We start from the raw sequence: 19424 nt of genomic DNA, 5'->3' as shown, positions 1-19424 counted from the left end.
CAGTCTTACTGAATCATAGTCTACGTTTTAACAAATTCACAGCAGTTGGTATCTAATTAAAGTTTGGGAAACATAGATAAACATTTTAAATTTTCATAAATACTTTCATTTGTTCTCAGATGTGGTTTTACCAATTTACAGTCCAATCCACGGTATAAGTATCTTTTTCTCCACAATATTTCTTTTTTTTTTTTTTTTTGTTTTTTTTTTTGTTTTTTTTATCCTCACCCGAGGACATTTTTCCAATTTTTGTACAGATAGAGTGGGAGGGAGAGAGAGGTGGGGAGAGAGGGAGAGAGAGAGAGAAACATCGACGTGAAAGGGACACATCGAGTGGCTGCCACCCGCACGACCAACCAGGGCCGGGGACAAACTGCAACCGAGGTACGTGCCCTTAGCGGGAACCGAACCCGGGTCTCTCCGGACCGCAGGCCAACGCTCTAACCGCTGAGCCAAACCGGCCAGGGCTCTCCACAATATTTCTAACAGAACGTTCTTTTCTTAAAACAATTATTTTATAGCATAAATTTCATTTTATTAAAAGATTACTATCTTATAATAAAAGATTACTATCTTTTAACAACATACATTACTAAATGTATGTTAAATTTTGTTTTATTTAATTAACAAATACCTGTTAACGCATCTTGTCCTCAGTACTGGGAAGATAAGAAAAAAACAGGATAGTCAAGATCTCAGAGCTCATGAACCTTATATTCTGGTCAAGGAGACAGATTATAATAAGAAAGTGGGTAAATTAACTAAATAATTACAGATTGTCATAGGTACTGTGAAATAAATAAAATAAATGCCTAGTTGGAGAATAACAGAAAGCAACCATTTTAGAATAGGGTAGTTTTTGAGGCCTATCTTAATAAGAGTAAACGAAATTATTAATGTGAAGAGCTGACTTGCAGTAAAGATGGAAGAGTCATGCAAATATAATTTCACTCTTCCATGAAACCCCACTAATATGTCAATAAAGAGAAAAAATTTAAGGCAGTAAGCTTGATAAATTCTATAGGCAAAAGTCCTAGTTTCTTCAACAAATAAATAATGTATCAATAAGGTATCCATAAACTAGTGGTTCTCAACCTTACATGATATTGTGCCTGAATCCCTTCCCCACCCCACTTGTCTCAACTTTGAACATTTTACCAGCCTGTAGCTGGTAGAGGCCAAGAGTCCACAGACAGCCCCATAATGAAGAGCTATGTCGCTCTAAATACAAATATATCTGGACTCGACTTAACAATGATTTGACTTATGATTTTTATGATTTTTTTACTTTATGGTGGTGCAAAGATGATATGCATTTATTAGAAACCATACTTGAAATTTGAATTTTGATCTTTTCCCAAGCTATGGACATGCGGCACTGGTACTCTTTCATAATGCTGGGCGGCGGCAGGGCTCACATCTCCCAGTCAGCTATGTGATCATGAGGGTTAATAACCGATACTCTGTAGTGTAGTCATTATGTTAGATAATTTTGCCGAACTGGAAGCTAATGTAAGTGTTATGAACTAAGGTAGGCTGGGCTGAGCTATGATGTTCAGTAGGTTAGGTGTATTACATGCATTTTCAACTTACAAGATTTTCCACTTAAAATAGGTTTGTCAGGACATAACCCATAGTAAGTTCAGGAGCCTATGCAGTGCTGAGATGAAAATCCCTGCTGTGACCTAAAAGAAATTTAAGTGTTCTCAGCTAGTTGTAGTATATGGTCCATATTTAGATCCTGATGAAAACAAACAACTCAAATTTTTAAATTATTTTTATTAGATAATTATAAATTTGAATACTAAACGTTAAGGAAGTATTATTACATTTCTTATTGTAGTTATCTTTTCTATAGAAAGCCCTATCTTTCATATATGACTAAAAGAAACATATTTATTAATAAAATGATTGATGTCTTAGATTTACTTTAAAATCATTTGGGCGGTTAGGGAGTGAACAGGGTTGAAACAGTATTGGCCATGAGTGGATAATTATTGAAGTTGGATGATGGGACATGGTGATCTATCATATTATTTCAACCATTTTTCTATATATTTAATTCCATAATTAAAACTAGATCAGGTAACAAACTTAATCAACCAGAGTGACTGACTCTTAGGTTAGCAGTAGGAAAAGGCAACAGCACACACCTGTGCTGCAAAGATAATCCAAAAGGTTCAGGAATTTGTGATATCAGGAACCTCTGAAAGTGGGTATTAAAGACAAAGCCTTTGATCAAAAGTTGTTGAAACAGGGGTCAGATCCCTAAATGTGGTCTTCAAGTCCAGGTAGCCAGGATGAAGACTTAATGAAAGTTTATTCCCTGGAAAGGATAAAACAGGATATCTGAGTTGCACTGATAGTTTAGGTATGGAGCTACTAAATCGAGATTAAATGAAAATCTCTGTATATTGGACAATACCATAGGTAAGGAAGAAAACTAAGGAATTTTCTTAGGTGAATATGAGCTGACAAATACCTAAAGATAATGGCAGGGAAAAAAACCAGAAAGATTATCCTTCAGTGAGTCCATAGCGGTAAGCTCCACCCATCCACGTTACCTACTAACTTTTGGTCTGTCATTTTTCAATACGAGCAAACAACTCAGGGTACTAGATGCCTGAGGAAAATCTCCAATGTGAGAGGTACAGAGTAAAAAGAAACGTATATATTGAACTTGAAGACAACAGGACCATACAAGGAGAGGGCAGCTTTTTAAAAATTGTCAATATCTTCAAGTATATTTCAAACATATTTTGATTTTAAAAGAAGAATAAGGTGTTATAGAAACATTTGAAGCACAAACATACCTCTTTTAAGTTATAAATTAAAGTAGCAGAAATTAAGCAATAAATAGGATTAAATGATTGCTGTGAGATAATTGTGTTAGGGAAACGTTTAAAAATATCAAATGTCTGCTGGATTTATTAGGAAAATTTATGTATGTTTTAAATATGTACTGTTTAGTTTCCAAACCAACAAAGGTGAAAAGGACTAGAATGCAAAACAATGTTAACATAAAGCCAAATATATTTTAAGGTGGAAGGCATTGATTGCTTTTTTAATTTTTTTTTTTTTTACAGTTGTTTCTCATTTTCCCCTCACTCACACCCTCACCCTTTTCCCATTGCCACCCCCCCCAGCATTCTTCTCTATATCCATTGGTTATGCTTTCATACACAATTTCTTTTTTTTTATGTCTTCCCTGCCCCCAATCCCCTCCTCTGAAGTTTGTCAGTCTGAACCCTACTTCTATTTCTCTGGGTCTATTTTGTTCATCACCTTATTTTGTTCATTATATTCCAAAAATAAGTGAGAGCATGTGATACTTGTCTTTTGCTGACTGGCTTATTTGACATGACATGGAGGGACTCTCCAGGTCCCTCCATGTCATATCAAAGTATAAGAGATCTTTCATTCTTACAGCTGCATAGTATTCCATTGTGTATATGTACCACAGCTTTTTTATCCACTCATCCATTGATGGACATTGGGGCTGTTTTCAGATCTTAGCTATTATAAATAGTGCTGCTATAAACATGGGGATACATATATTCTTTCTGATTGGTGTTTCAGGCTTCTTAGGGTATATTTCTAGAAGTGGGATCACTGGGTCAAATGGGTGTTGCATTTTTTAATGTTTTGAGGAAACACCATAGTGTTTTCCATAGTGGCTGTACCAGTCTGCATTCCCACCAGCAGTGTACTAGAGTCCCCTTTTCTCCACAGCCTCGCCAGCACTTGTTTCATGATTTGTTGATGGCAGCCATTCAGGCAGGTGTGAGGTGATACCATGTAGTCTTTTTAATTTGCATCTCTTTGATGATTAGTGACATTGAGCATTTTTTTTCATATGTCTCTTGGCTATTTGTATGTCCTGTTTGGAGAGGTGTTTATTTAGGTCCTCTTCTCATTTTTTAATTGGATTCTTTGTCTTCCTTTTGTTGAGTTGTATGAGTATTCTATATATTTTGGAAATTAACCCCTTACCTGATGTATCGTTGCAAATTATGCTCTCCCATAGAGTGGGTTCTCTTTCTATTCTGATACTTGTTTCTTTTGCTATGCAGAAGCTTTTTAGCTTGATGTAGTCCCATGTATTCATTTTTTTTCCTTTGTTTCTCTTGCCTTAGGCATTGTATCAGTGAAAATTCTGCTGCATATGATGTCTGAAATTTTGTTGCCTACATTTTCTTCTAGGACTTTTGTAGATTCACTAGTTACATTTAAGTCTTTTATTCATTTTGAGTTTATTTTTGTGTATGGTGTAAGTTGGTGGTCTCGTTTTATTTTTAGGCATGTAGCTGTCCAATTTTCCGAACACCATTTATTAAAGAAGCTGTCTTTACTCCATTGTATGGTCTTGCCACCTTTGTCAGATATTAATTGAGCACATAATGTCTTGGGTCAATTTCTGTTCTGTTCCTTTAATCTGTATGGCTATTCTTGTGCCAGTATCAGGCTATTTTGATTAGAGTGGCTTTGTAGTATAATTTGATATCCAATATTGTGATCCTGCCTAAGTCATTCTTCTTTTTCAAGATTGCTGTGGGTATTTGGGGTCTTTTTTGGTTCCATATAAACTTTTGAAGTGTTCTAGTTCTGTTAAATATGTCATTGGTATTTTAATGGGGATTGCTTTAAATCTATAGATTGCTTTTGGTAGTATGGACATTTTAATGATTTTAAGTCTTCCAATCCATGAACAAGGTATATACACTTCCACTTTTTTATATCTTCCTTTATTTATTTTTTCAATGTCCTGTAGTTTTCTGCGAAACAGGTCTTTTCCTTCTTTGGTTAAATTTATTCCTAGGTATATTAATATTTTTTTGTTGCAATGGTAAATGGGACTGTTTTTCTAGATTCTCTTTCTGTGTGTTCATTATTGGTGTATAAAAATGCCAATAATTTCTGGATGTTGATTTTGTATCCTGCTACTTTGCCAAATTCATGTATTAAATCTAGTAGTTTTTTATGGAACCTTTCTATGTACAGTATCACATCATCTGCAAATAATGTCAGTTTCACTTCTTTCTGTCCAGTTTGGATGGATCCCTTTTATTTTTTCTTCCTGTCTGATTGCTGTGGCTAAGACTTCCAGTACTATGTTAAATAAGAGTGGTGAAAGTTGACACCACTGTCTTATTCCTGTTCTTAAGGGAAATGCTTTTAATTTTTTCCCATTGAGTATGATGTTGACTGTAGGTTTGTCATAAATGGCCTTTATTATGTTGAGATATGATCCTTCTATTCTTACTTGCTGAAAATTTTTATCAAAAATGGATGCTGGATTTTGTCAAGTGCTTTTTCAGTGTCTATTGGTATTTTATCTTTCATTTTGTTTATGTGGTGTTATCACATTTCTCAGTTTCCAGATATTGTATCAGCCTTGCATCCCTGGGATAAACACCACTTGATCGTGGTGTATAATTTTTTAAATATATTGCTGGATTCGATTGCTAAGATTTTGTTGAGGATTTTGGCATCTATGTTCATTATGGATATTGGCCTGTAATTTCCTTTCTTTGTAGTGTCTTTATCTGGTTTTGGGATTAGGATTATGCTGGCCTCATAAAAAGAGCTTGGAATTGTTTCTTCCTCTTCATTTTTTTGAATACTTTGAGGAGAATAGGTGATAGTTCTCTGAATGTTTGGTAAAACTCCCGTTAGCTGTCCAGACCAGGGCTTTTGTTTGCTGTGATTTTACTGATCGCTGCTTTTATTTCCTTAATTGTTATTGATCTGTTCAGGTGTCTGACTCTTCTGAGTTGAGTTTTGTAATAGTATATGATTTTAAGAATTTGTCCATTTTACCTAGGTTGTAGAATTTGTTGGTATATAATTGTTCATAGTATGTATTTTCTTATAATTCTTTTTATTGCTGTGGTGTCCATTGTTACTTCACCTGTTTAATTTCTGATTTTATTAATTTGAGTTCTCTCTCTTTGTCTCTCTCTTGGTTTGTCTGGCTAAAGGTTGATCAATCTTGTTTATCTTTTCAAAAAACCAGCTCTTGGTTTCATTGATCTTTTGTATTGTTTTTTAAGTGTCTATATCATTTATTTCTGCTCTGATTTTTATTATTTTCTTCCTTCTACTAACTCTGGGTTTTTCTTTTTGTTCTCTTTCTAAATCTTTAAGTTGTTGGGTTAGATAGTTTATTAGAAAGTTTTATTTTTTCTTAAGGTAGGCCTGTATTGCTATGAACTTCCCTCTCAGGACTGCTTTTGCTGTGTCCTGTAGATTTTGTATTGTTTTGTGTTCATTTTCATTAATTTCTAGGAAGTTACTTCTTTCTTCATCTCACTGGTAACTCATTCATTGTTTAATAACATGCTATTTAGCCTCCATGTGTTTGCATTTTTTCTTTATCCTCACCTAAGGATATTTTTTCATTTATCTTTAGACAGAGTAGGAGAGAGAGAGAAAACCTTGATGCGAGAGCGAAACACATCGACTAGGTGCCTCCTATGCAACCCCGTCCAGGACCGTGAACTACTGCAAGTGAGGTACATGCCCTTGGCCGGAATTAAACCCAGGTCTCATTTGTCTGTGGGCCAGTGCTCTTACTGCTAAGCCAAATAGGCCAGGGCTAGCCTCCATGTGTTTTAATGTTTTTGAGTGTTTTTATTGTAATTGATTTCTAGTTTCATGCCATTTTGATCTGAGAAGATGCTTGATAAGATTTTGTAGAGACTTTGTGTTCTAACGTGTAGTCTATCTTCAAGAATGTACTGTGTGCACTTGAGAAGAACGTACATTCTGTAGCTTTGGAGTGAAATGTTCTATAAATATCAGTTAAGTCCAACTGATCTAGTTTGTCATTTAAGGACTCTGTGTCTTTGTTGATTTTTTGTCTAGAAGATCTTTCTAATGGTGTCCATGAGGTATTAAAGTCACCCACTATGATTTTATTGCTATTGACCTCTCCCTTGAAGTCTTCCAGAAGTTTTTTAATATATTTTCGTGCTCATATATTCGGTGCATATATGTTTACCAGGGTTATATCCTCTCGGATTGATCCCTGTAATATTATGTCGTGACTTTCTTTGTCTCTTATTGTCCTTTTTTTGAAGTCTGTCTTATCAGATAAGCTGCTACACCAGCTTTTTCTTAATTTCCATTTGACTGGAACATTTTTTTCCATCTCTTTTCTTTTATCCTATGTGAGTCTTTTTTGTGAGGTGGATCTCTTGTAGACAGCATATATATGGATCGTGTTTTCTTATCCAATCAGCTACCCAACGTCTTTTGACATTGATTGGTATTTTTAAAAAGGGCATTACACCGAAGTAAGTCTTACTGTGTGTGGTGGGCCCCTGCACAGCTAGTCTTCCAAGATAGTCAGAGGTCAGTGATGAGTGGGCACAGCCATTCCTTGAAGTTGATCGATCTGAGTAAATCCCTCCCATTGACATGCCAACACAATCAAGACTAAATTACAACAGAAAGATGTACAGTCCGCACAGGGGTGCACCTAGAGAGCCCAGCTGAGGTGGTCAGGGAGGCTGCCACTGGACCCTACTCGACACCTAATATAATAGGCCACCCTAGGAAGCCTAGGAAACATAGCAACTCTACTAATACATACAAACACAGAGGCAGCCAGAATGAGAAGACAAAGAAACATGTCCCAAATGAAAGAACAGAACAGAACTCTAGGAAGAGAACTAAACAAAATGGAGATAAGGAATCTAACAGATGCAGAGTTCTAAGCACTGGTTATAAGGATGTTCAGTGAACTTATTGAGGGCCTCAAGGGCACAAAAAAGGACCAGTCAGAAATGAAGGATGCGCTAACTGAAATAAAGAAAAATTTACAGGGGATCAGTAGTAGAGTAGGTAAAGCCAAGAAGCAAACCTCTGTTTGGAATATAAGGAAGCAAAAAACACCCAATCAGAATAGCAAAAAGAAAAAAGAATGCAAAAAAATGAGGATAGTTTAAGGAGCCTCTGGGACAAGCTCAAACATACCAACATTCGCATCATAGAGTTGCTAGATGGAGAAGAGAGAGAGCAAGAAATGGAAAACCTATTTGAAAAAATAATGACAGAAAACTTCCCTTCCCTTACTTGGTGAAGGAAACAGAAACAGACATACAAGTCCAGGAAGTACAGAGTCCCAAACAAGATGAATTCCAGGTGGCCCACACCAAGACATATTATAATCAAAATGCAAATGGTTAAAGACAGAGAGAATCTTAAAATCAGCAAAAGAAAGCAGTTAATTACTTGCTTCTGGGAGCTCCCATAAGGCTGTAGTCTGATTTCTCAAAAGAAACTTGGCAGGCCAGAAGGGAGTGGCAAGAAATAATGAAAGTGATGAAAAGCAGGAACCTACAAGCAAGATTACTGCAAATCTTGCAAATATCCTGGGAAGCCATCATTTAGAATTGATAGAATTACAAAGAATTTCCCAGACAAGAAAAAGCTAGAGGAATTAATCATCACTAAATCCCTGTTATATGAAATGTTGAAGGGTCTTGTTGAAGGAAAAAAAGATAAAAAATATGAACAATAAAATGGTAGTTAATATAGATCTATCAACAATTGAATCTACAAACAAAATGTATAAGCAGAACAGAAACAAACTCATAGATACAGAGAACTTTTTGTTTGTTGCCAGATGGGAGGGGCATTGAGGGAATGGGTGAAAAAGGTGAAGGGATTAAGAAGTACAAATTAGTTGTTCGAATGAGGAACCTCAAAGGGAAGTGGGGAGGTGGTGCAGGAAGAGATAAACCAAAGAACTTATATGCATAGATGCATAATCAGTGGACTCAGTAGTGTGGGGAAGGCAGGAGGGGTGCAGGAGCAGGGTGGAGAGGGTCAATAGGGGAAAAAGGAGGGACATCTATAATACATTCAACAATAAACATAAGTTTAAATTAATTTTTAAAAGGATGCTACAACATAAAAAAGACCAATCCATAAAAGAAGTATGAACTTGTACACACTGAACAAAATAGTCTCAAAATATAAAGGCAAAACCTGCCAAAATTTTTAGGGAAAATGGACAAATCTACATAGTTCTTCTATTCACAATTGTGATGGAATTTGTAGCTGGCAGAACACAGCAAGGAAAAGATACATGAAGTAAGAATTGAAAGGATGAATCCAAACTGCTTGAGTAGTAATTGTGAAAAGTTTTAAGTGAAAAAACTCAAGCATCATTGACAATTAATATGAGGGATATAGTAATAGAAAAGATTTTTGTACAGCAATTTAAATGGATGAATTAGGGTCTCATGAATTACCAAGTATAATTCTCAAAAAAAGATATCAAGAGTAGTCAAAAATTGCAGAATCCATGTATAATAAAATGGCTGAAAACTTAAATACTAAATATTTCTCCAACATACGAATATAAGTATACATGTAATACAAAAAAAAATTCAGGGTAGTGATTCTGTCTGGGGAGGAAGGAGTGAAGTGGACTTCAACTATGTATTGTTTCCTTCAGTAAAATTTACCAAATATAAGATATGTTAACATTAAGAGTGGGAATCCTTTATTATATTTTTGAAATATTTCACAACAAAAACGTGAAAGATATAAAATGAATTTAGCTCTCTTAAACAGATGTTGACTAAGCCTAATCCATGTTGTTACTGAAATCAGTTTTGAAAATTCGGGCCAAAACTTATTTGGTTACTAGGGAAGCGAAAGTAAGACAGAAGGAAAGGTTTGATCCTTTAGTTTGCTACATTTTTAAAAATAATGTGTTTTGGAACAAAGGAAATGAGAATCATTCATTTGATCTAAAAGAATTATAGGGGGAAGTTGTCTTAATATGTGTGTAAAGTAATCATATTGACCCATCATCTTGTGATGGGATCAGTATTGTTACCATTTATATTTGAAAGATTTTTATATAGCCTGTACGGAGCTCTAAGAGTCTCCAGAATATTATTACATTGAACAAATCTTTCAAATTGCAGGTTTTTATATAAATTATCCCTGATTTCTCATGTCCTTATTCCAACAGGCCTCTCAGCCCCTGTACCCAGGGGCCGAAAAGGGAAGAAAGTAAAGACCCAGACAAGCTCATTTGATATACAGAAAGCAGAATGGCTTCGAAAATATAACCCTGAGCAGCTACTTCAAGATGAAGGCTACAAAAAACATATAAAACACCACTGTAATAAGTATGTTGTGGGGTATTTTTAACATTATAAGTTCATTATAAGTTTATTTTTCTGAATTTATTAACAACATTAAAGCATGCCGATTTTGGATTTTGAGCGTAGAGATAGTGTGGTGTAGGAACAGTCCTAATTCTAATGTTAGAGTGTATACTTCAGCAAATCATGCACCTCTTGTGTCAGTTTCCATCAACAGAGAGAGAAATAAACTGGCCTCCAAGTGATCTCGTTGTATCTTACTTAGATATTAATGATGATTGGGAAGAATTTAGAGAAACCTATTTTTTATGTATATGGTAATAATGATATTTATTTATTTTTTCATTATAAAAACTCCACATACAAATTCTTTTCATTTTTATTTTTATTTTTTTTACCCTCACCCAAGGACATTTTTCCATATTTTGTTTAGATAGAGTGGAAGTGGGGGGGTGGGGAGAGAGAGAGAGAGAGAGAGAGAGATCGACGTGAAAGGGACACATCGAGTGGCTGCCACCCACACAACCCAACCAGGGCCGGGGACAACCTGCAACCGAGGTACATGCCCATAGCAGGAACTGAACCCGGGTCTCTCTGGACCGCAGGCTGATGCTCCAACTGCTGAGCCACACCGGCCAGGGCCAAAATCTTTTCAAATTTAAACCCCATGGATGGATTTTAATTTATTTTTGTTACGGATGTTTTTTCTTTTTTCCCAAAGATACCATTATCCTTCCTATTCCCCCTTACTCCTCCCTGATGGATTTTCTTTACTGATTAATATCTGTTTGGTTTTTTTTTTTACTTTTTTTTCTCATCTTTAGGGTTTTGCTTCGTGTGAGAATGCTATATTATCTAAAGCAAGAAGTCATTGGAAATGAGTGTCAGAAAGTATTTGATGGAGTTGATGCAAGGTAAATGAAAAAACTTTATATTTTTTTGTAACGTGATTAGGCAAAAAACTAACTGTATAGTGGCTTATTAGTTAATGAAATTCACAAGAAGAAAAATCCACCAAAGTTGGAAAATGAACTTTTACCAATTTGTTATCTTCTATAAAATCTCATCTTTGCCTTTGTCACTAAAAGTTATAACATAATAACAATAAAAGTGACTGCAGGGTAGTGGCTTTCTGCCACCAAATCTAAAACTTAACCTTTCTGAATTATTCTTCTAATTACAATGGAAGTGGATATATGTTGACAGACTTTTATGTCCACATATGATCCATCCAACACTCTGGTCTCTCAATTCCTTCTCCTTTATTTACAGTCATATTTTGTTCTCCAAATCACAGCCACATACTTGCATAGTCAGGTACTTGATCTTGCCATCCTCAAGAACAATTTCTTCTTAAATTTTGACAGTTCCTTCCTTCTAACTCACTTAACTGAGGTACTTTTCACTCTGATTCTCTAATTTTATTATATTGTCTTTTATCATACCACTTACTCACTGTCCATTACTACTTTCCCTATTACTCAGCCTATATTCTGTCGTCCCACAGTCTGATCACTAAAATCCTTTGCCTGCCTTTCTTTTTTGTTATTCCTCACCCGAGGAAAATTTTCCATTGATTCTTTTTAGAGAGAGAGTGGAAGGGAGAGAGATATATTATTAGTTGCCTTCCACTCGACCCCAACCAGGGCTGGGTATCAAACTTGAAATCCAGGCACATGTCCTTGACTGGGAATTGAACCTGAGACCCTTTGGTCTGAGGGCCAGTGCTCCAATCCTAGCCAAATCAGCCAGGGCTGCCTGCCTTTCTCTCTATTATAAATATATGGCACATCCCCAACTCAGGACAAACTCAAATATTTGTTTACTTCTTGTCTACACCTAAGCAGTTGAATATTGCTGAAGAAAGTCAAATAAAGCCTGCTGATATGACTGATTTCAAATTTATGAGCTTCACTCCCAAATGAAGTTAGTCACAAGCCACCGTGACTAGTAAATGCACTTTCCTGCTCTTTAAGAGGACCATTTCATACCTCTCCTCTAACCATCTTTCCACCCCACCATCACCACCTTCTGATAAATCTTAGATTTTATTTTTAGCTTGCCGCTTTCTGTTTTTTGCGCGCCTCTTCTACCTGTCTCCTAAATTGCCTTCACATAGGCCCTCTCTTCTTGTCACTTACTCTTCTTGGATATTATATTTTCTGTGGCTTCAATGTTTATTTCTATATTGATGTCTTCCAAATCTTATCTTCGACCCACGTAGCTCTTCTGAACTCCAAATCCACATCTGTCAAGTGTTCCATGATTGCTAATGTCTCCAGCCCGTTGTATTCTTGCTGACACATATTTCCCCCTCTTATTACCCAGATGACATCAACTCAGCCATTCTTGACATCTCAAGTCTGGGTAAGGCACATGCCCAGAGTACCCTATTAAAGCATTCATCACATGCTATGTAGGTACATCTTCACAAGAGCAGGGGTATGTTTCTCTTATCATTGCCATTATTAGCACATAGTGAGTGCTACTTAACTATATTTTGAACGAATGATTTAGCCATCAGAAGTTAAAGAAAGCTTTATGCAAGAGATAGTATGTAAATGTAAATTGAATCTTTAAAAACAGAAATCAATAACAGAAGCACAGGCACCTACCTTACTGTATTCTGTTCCCCGGCAGTTAATGGACACTCAGCATACAGACAGCACTTATATTTGAACACAAGGTGTGTGCCTTTTATTCTACAAGCAGTTCCTCCTGATGGTTGGTGAGGGGAGCTTTCTGACCCATTTTTTCTCCCCTTGGGATTCTATCTCTAGTGTTCTTTCCTCTTTATCTTTCAGTACTTATGTTTTGTTTTGCCCTGGGGAGGAATCAATCAAAGACAAATAAATACCTTCTTTAACTAGTTTTTAATTTTTGCCATATTATAGGAAAATTACTCTTATTCTTTCTCTGTCTTTCTCCACTAAGGTAGAAAACATTGTGATTGTGACTCCTCTCTCTCTCTTTTTTTTTTTTCAGATTGATTTATTTTTAATTGTTGAAAGTATTACAGATGTTCCCCCTTCCCCCCTCAACATTGACACCCTCCTCCCCACTCCCACCTCCCTCCTTTTTTCTCCAAACTAACATCTGTATCCATTGGTTGTGCATATGACCCTTCTCTTTTTAAGCAAAATTAGATATAATGAGATGCTCGTTTAAGTGTAGAAAATTTTCTTTATGAATCTAGACAAAGGTGTCTCCATATTCCTAGTGTTAAAAACATTTTCTACTGGCAAAACCATTATTAAAAATAAAAGTAATTTCTTACCTGTTTTTTAATGTTTTAGTTATTAATAAAACTTATTGGTCTTTTGTTATTGCCATCATTTTTTGTTTTTACTACATTAGTGATTAAATATTGGGTTCTTGTGAACTAGTCTGGGAACATACTGAGCCATTATTAATTTATTTCTGTATGAAAGTTAGAGTTCCCAAAGACAACCAACTTTCTAATGAACTTTTGCCACACAACTTAATTATAAGTAGGAAACTCCTCCCCAGTTCTTCATATCTATATGTCTTTGTTAATTAATTTGAAATTATGGTGCCAAGATGATGAAACACATTTCTACTTAATAAAATTTGAGTTATGTTTTATATTTATATTTCTGACTCTTTGAAAATTGATAATTCATGAATCTTAGATAGGGAGATTGCCAATTAGAATACTTCACTTCCTGAGGTAATTTACCCCATCTAATTTCTACCCCCTTTTTGACTGTTGAATAACGTATTAGAATGTTGTGTGTGTATGTGTTAATGATACTTATTGTAGACGTTAACTTTATATTAGGCTAAAGGATACTGTGGTTCAAATCGCTGTGGTAAAGAAGTGAACGTTTCTGTACATGGTGTGTTTTCTTCTCTAATGGTGTTTATATATGTTACTTGCAGAAGGTTTCTGGGAAAATAATTTCAAGCAATAAGCAGTGTAAAAGGAAATTATGTTTGCAGAATTATAAATGCCAAAGTTATTTCATATTCATGAAAATAGCCAAATTACCAAAGTATCATGGATACATTAGAGTTCTTTATACTATATTTTCATTTTGTGGCATGGTATTATGTATGTATATAGCGTAAAATAGCACTTTGATTGTTTTAATCAAATTGTGAATCAAAAACTTGTCATTTTCCTTTACTTGTAAGCAATTCTTAATTTTTCAGTGTGATTTTATTTACCAATAGCAGTCTAAAAGAGCTAACTTGTTTTGTAGCCCTAACGCAATTTATTTGCCCTTTTAGGGCATCAGTCTCCTTATGTACAAAATGAAATATTTAAAACAGATGATTTTTGTAAAGTTGTTTGCTCGCATCAGTCTCTACTTCCAAAGGAACCTTTGTCTATATCTAACGGAAATAAGAATATGATTACTTAAGAGTGAAGTAAATCTTGTTGAAACTTATTTTTTCTGTTGTGTTTAAGAATATTAATTCATTTTATGGTAACTGTTGATATTGTGCAGTTTTGTGATTTTCATTCAAAATAAAATGCCAATTGTGGGATATTTTTAAAAATTAATAAAATAAAATCCTACCTTTTTAAAAACAAAAATAATTCATAATTCTGTACAAGCTAAGTAAAATGTTGCCTTCTCTTTGACTTGCTTGTAATAATTCATAATGCCATGTTGTAATTTTTTTTTTTTAAGTGACATTGATGTTTGGGTCCCAGAACCAGACCACTCAGAAGTTCCTGCTGAATGGTGGGATTTTGATGCTGATAAGTCACTTCTTATTGGGGTTTTTAAACACGGTAAGTGAAAAGTAAGGTGGGTGTACTTTTTTTCTATGTATAGAGTTAATCTACTAGTTCTCTGTATTAACTTCTACTTACAGCTTTTTTCCAGTCACATGCATGTTGTTATATGTATCATAAAGCACATACTACCAAACCATGTCTGTCAATCACTATGTGTCTTCATAAAGAGTGAACTGCCTCTCCTGGACGTACATCTCACACAACTCCACCTCTTAGGAAGAGGTCTTATGTGAAGTATGTTGTGTGTGTTTGATCACCTTTTCCTGTTGCATTTTAACATATAAATTTAGTCTACATTTTCAAATATACATAATACCAGGGCATGTAATATTTGTGCACATTTCTAGAAAACATATCATTTTAATATACATCTCTTTAGTCCAAGAATGTCATCTACCCTAAATATGAGGGATGTTTGAATTTATACATCTTTCTTTTATCTTTTTTACTTTGATCATTGGTAATCTCTCCAGGTTATGAGAAATATAACACTATTCGAGCAGACCCAGCATTATGCTTCTTGGAAAGAGTGGGGAAGCCCGACGAGAAAGCGGTGGCTGCAGAACAGAGGGCAAATGATTACATGGACGGGTATGTGCACCTCCAAGTCGTGAATTCTCTATAGCTCTCTCAGCATCAGCATATCCTGTGTCACTGATGTTTACCTTGGATAATGTAGTGTAACAGAATTGAAGTTTACAGTCTAGAAGAGCTAATGGTACTCTAGTAAGTGAGCGCTGGTCCAACAGAGTAGGATAAAGGAAGAGACTGGACCTGCCCCAGCTCCCTCTCTTTTAATGACTCCTTTATTTTTCCATTCCTAAAAGTCATGGCCATTAAGGCCATAAAATTTTAGGGGCCTAAGAGGGAAGAAAGCTACAATTGAAGAGAAATACAGTGTTCATTATACCAGTTATAAGGCCTTTATTATCTTGCCAAAAAAGAAAAATAAGAGACTATGTAAAGGTTAATAATTCCACATTTAAAAGTGAACATGGGAGCCCTAGCTGGTTTGGCTCAGGAGTTAGAGTGTCGGCCTGTGGTACAGAGAGACCCTGGTTCAGTTCCCGCTAAGGGCGTGTGCCTCGGTTGCAGTTTGTCCCCGTCCCTGGTTGGGTCGTGTGGGTGGCAGCCACTCGATGTGTCCCTTTCATGTCGATGTTTCTCTCTCTCTCTCTTCCTCTTTCTCCCTCCCGTTCTATCTGAACAAAAAAATGGGAAAATGTCCTCAGGTGAGGATAAAAAAAATAAAAATAAAAGTGAACATGGGAGTATGAGTAAATTAAAACTAGGTTTATTTATGCTGTGGCTTGGCTTACCCTGGCCGAAGAACAGAGGCTTCAGTCTGACTTTTAAAACACACTAAAAAGTCCTCCCACAAGACTCCATTTGTTTGTCTTGTCAAAAGAGGTTTAAATCCAGTACAACAATTATAATTGAATTTGTTGGTATTTTAACAGGGATGTGGAAGATCCAGAATACAAACCTGCCCCAGCTTTCTTTAAAGATGATATAGAGGTATGCTTTGGACCGTATTTTAAAATCTTCAATTTTAGTTGTTCTATGCCTTCTTTTGTTTGCTTTTTCTTTTGTGTGTTTTTCTTTCATATGTTTTCATTACACATAATTCTGTTCCTCAGAAGATTAGTTAGTGATCGACCTAGGTTGACAGATACCACAAATAATCATCCAGAATTTGCCTGATCTCTCCTTCAAGTTGGGGGCTGGATTGGACATGTGGATAAAAGAGAGGTTTCCCATATTCTACACTCGTAGGAGCTAAGAAACACAGTGTCCACGGGCAGACTCTTGAAGCAGTGTTAGAACTAGATACTTGCCCTGGCCAGTTTGGCTCAGCGGTTAGAGCGTCAGCGTACTGACCAAAGAGTCACAGGTTTGACCGTGGTCAAGGGTACATACCTCGGTTGCGGTTCAGTTCCCGGCCCTGGTCAGGATTGTGCGGCGGGAGGCAACCAGTCAATGTCTCTCTCACATTAATGTTTCTCTCACTCTCTCCCTTCCCCCCACTCTGTCTGAAAATAAATGGAAATCTATCCCCCCCCCCCCCAACAAAGAACAGGATACTAAAATTACACAGCAAGAAGTAGGAACTATACCAACATAAAGAGGGTTGCAATAGGGGGTGGAGGAATTTTGAGCTGCTGAAGCATAGTTCTCAGTGCTGTATTTATATCAGATCAAAAGGAAGGACAGGAGTTGGATGAAAATGAAGAAAATACTCTGGAGTGGGGGAGGTGATGTTACAAGAGATGCAGAATTTCCAAAATATTTATGAAAGCATAGTAAAAACTAGATGATGCTATAGCTGTCAGGTAGGATTTGCTTGGTAGCCACAGGGCTTGGAAATTGGTTGCCCATATGAGGGCAAGAGATGGGCCTTAGGCCGGTGTGTCAGTGAGAAGTAAAATTCTGTATAAAGTCAGAACTCTCAGAAGGCATTACTTACTAACAAACAGCACAGGGAAACAAGGAAATGTATCTTACCAGGGACTCTACCATGAGTAGGGGAAACATTTTCTCCCCTGAGAATTTATAGTCATAGGCTTGCCTTCTCTTCAGTTTATGTTTTTTTAACTTCATCTGCATAGCCCAGGAAGACTCAGACCAAAAGCGTAATATAAAAAGGGGTTGAGTACTGAAGATAAAGCCCTCCATAAAACAAATTATACATGGACCAATTTACCATGAGCTATATTTAGCAAATGCAACAAAGACCAACATTAGACAGATCTCTAAGAATGTTGGATGATAGATGTGTTGAAATAGAAAAGAAGTACATTTTTAGCCCTGGCCAGTTTGGCTCAGCGGTTAGAGTGTTGGCTCACAGAACAAAGGGTCACAGGTTTGATTCCCGGTATAGGTAATGTACCTGGGTTGCAGGTTCAATCCCTGACCCCAGGGTCATGGGGGAGGCAACCAATGGATGTGTCTCTCTGTCTCTCCCTCTCTTCCACTCCATCTAAAAAATTAATGGAAAAATAGCCTTAGGTGAGGATTAACAACAAAAACAGAAAGAATAACATTTTTAACTGATTAAAGAAAGAACCAGGACCAAAATAAAGATAAGATGTAATTTTTTAAAACTAGGGACATATGAAAAAATTGTATATTACTTTAGAAGTGAAAAATATAGTTAATGAAATTTAAAACTGGAGAAGCAGATTAAACACAACTCATGAGAAAGGAAATGATTTAGAAAGTAAATATGAAGAACTTATCATAATGTAGCATGATGAATTTATTTGAACCAGTCAGGAGAGAGAAGCCACATGCTAATTTGAATGGGGAAGTTTAATGTAAAGAATTATTGACTGTTGACTAGTTAGAAGTAAAAGAAATAAAGAATAAAGGAATAGCCACTACTAGGGCTCACATAAAGAGTACCCAAGGAAGAGTCCTTCCCCTGCAGGGCCATATTCTAGTCTTTTTGGGAAGGACTTGACCACAGCTCACTGTATGGCAGCAAAGTTGCTGTGCTTCTGCTCTTCTGTAACTTGGGGGACATCTACTCTCTGGGGTTGCCAAGGAAGCTTTTCCTGGAGAAGTGTCTCAGTGGAGGCACTCAAGCAATAACGTGAATCTTGTCAGGATAAATAAAACGAAATCCACTCTAAGAAATAGCTTCTGAAAGTATAGGTACACCAAACAAAGAGAAGATGTTAAAATCAACCAGAGAAAACAGACCCACATACCAAAGAATGACAATTCTAACTTTAGGTTTTTCTAAAGTAATACACCAAAGTTACAAATATGTTAAATTTATAATAATATTGAGATACATAATTGAAGATGTTCCATTAACAGATAAAAGTTAGGGATATAGCACAAGCAAAAACCCTTCAAGATTAAAAAGAAAAGGTTTGAAGATAACCAAATTCTAATAACCAAATATGAGAATGAATAAATTATTTGAGAGTTGTTATATAGAACAATAGAAAAACTAGTTGTAGATAAAACCTGAGGTGTTTTTACAGTTAGAGGAAGGGTAGAGGAAAAGAAACTGACTTAAATGTAATCATAGAAGAGGAAATAATTTTAGTAATGACTGTTCTAAATGTCAAAGGCAGTCACGAAATATGAAGGGATGAGAATTAATAAATAAAAATTTTTATTTTTGCTAAATTAATCATTAAAATTTGTATAGCAAAGTTCTATTTTAAGGAAGTTTAACTCTCTTTTAACCTGTATTTTGACCCAATTATTATGTGACATTTTCTATTTTCTTTTAAAAGGATGACGTTTCCTCACCAGGAGATCTTGTTATAGCAGATGGAGGTAAATTGCATTTAATTCTTTATTTATTATTATTGTAAATTAACATTCTCATGAATCATGAGATAAAAAACTAATTTTTTGTAATGCTTCAAATGTATATGAAATTTTTGTTGAAGACAGTCGTAATCTTTATTGGACATACCAGTTGATTAGGAATTTAACAGTATTTTTAGCTGTAAATTTTTAATGACTCTAGAGTTTTTATAGAAGCTGATTTACTGTGGCTT

At 35.7% G+C, this 19424-nt stretch overlaps 1 protein-coding gene across 16 annotated transcripts in view; it reads left to right on the top strand.

The window, feature by feature from the left end:
* Positions 1 to 19424, top strand: part of CHD9 (chromodomain helicase DNA binding protein 9) — a 139422-nt gene that overhangs the window by 89460 nt on the left and 30538 nt on the right. For all 16 annotated transcript variants that reach the window (XM_036275752.1, XM_036275751.1, XM_036275748.1 and 13 more), the window contains 6 exons: positions 9995 to 10154; positions 10955 to 11044; positions 14792 to 14895; positions 15375 to 15492; positions 16362 to 16419; positions 19155 to 19197. In XM_036275752.1, coding sequence (XP_036131645.1) covers positions 9995 to 10154; positions 10955 to 11044; positions 14792 to 14895; positions 15375 to 15492; positions 16362 to 16419; positions 19155 to 19197 — 573 coding nt within the window. The remainder of the gene's footprint in view (positions 1 to 9994; positions 10155 to 10954; positions 11045 to 14791; positions 14896 to 15374; positions 15493 to 16361; positions 16420 to 19154; positions 19198 to 19424) is intronic.

The sequence above is a fragment of the Molossus molossus genome, unplaced genomic scaffold (assembly GCF_014108415.1).
Source record: "Molossus molossus isolate mMolMol1 unplaced genomic scaffold, mMolMol1.p scaffold_m16_p_21, whole genome shotgun sequence".
NCBI classification, from domain to species: domain Eukaryota; kingdom Metazoa; phylum Chordata; class Mammalia; order Chiroptera; family Molossidae; genus Molossus; species Molossus molossus.
Note: the sequence above shows the minus strand (reverse complement) of the source record. Positions and strands in the feature narration are given on the sequence as shown.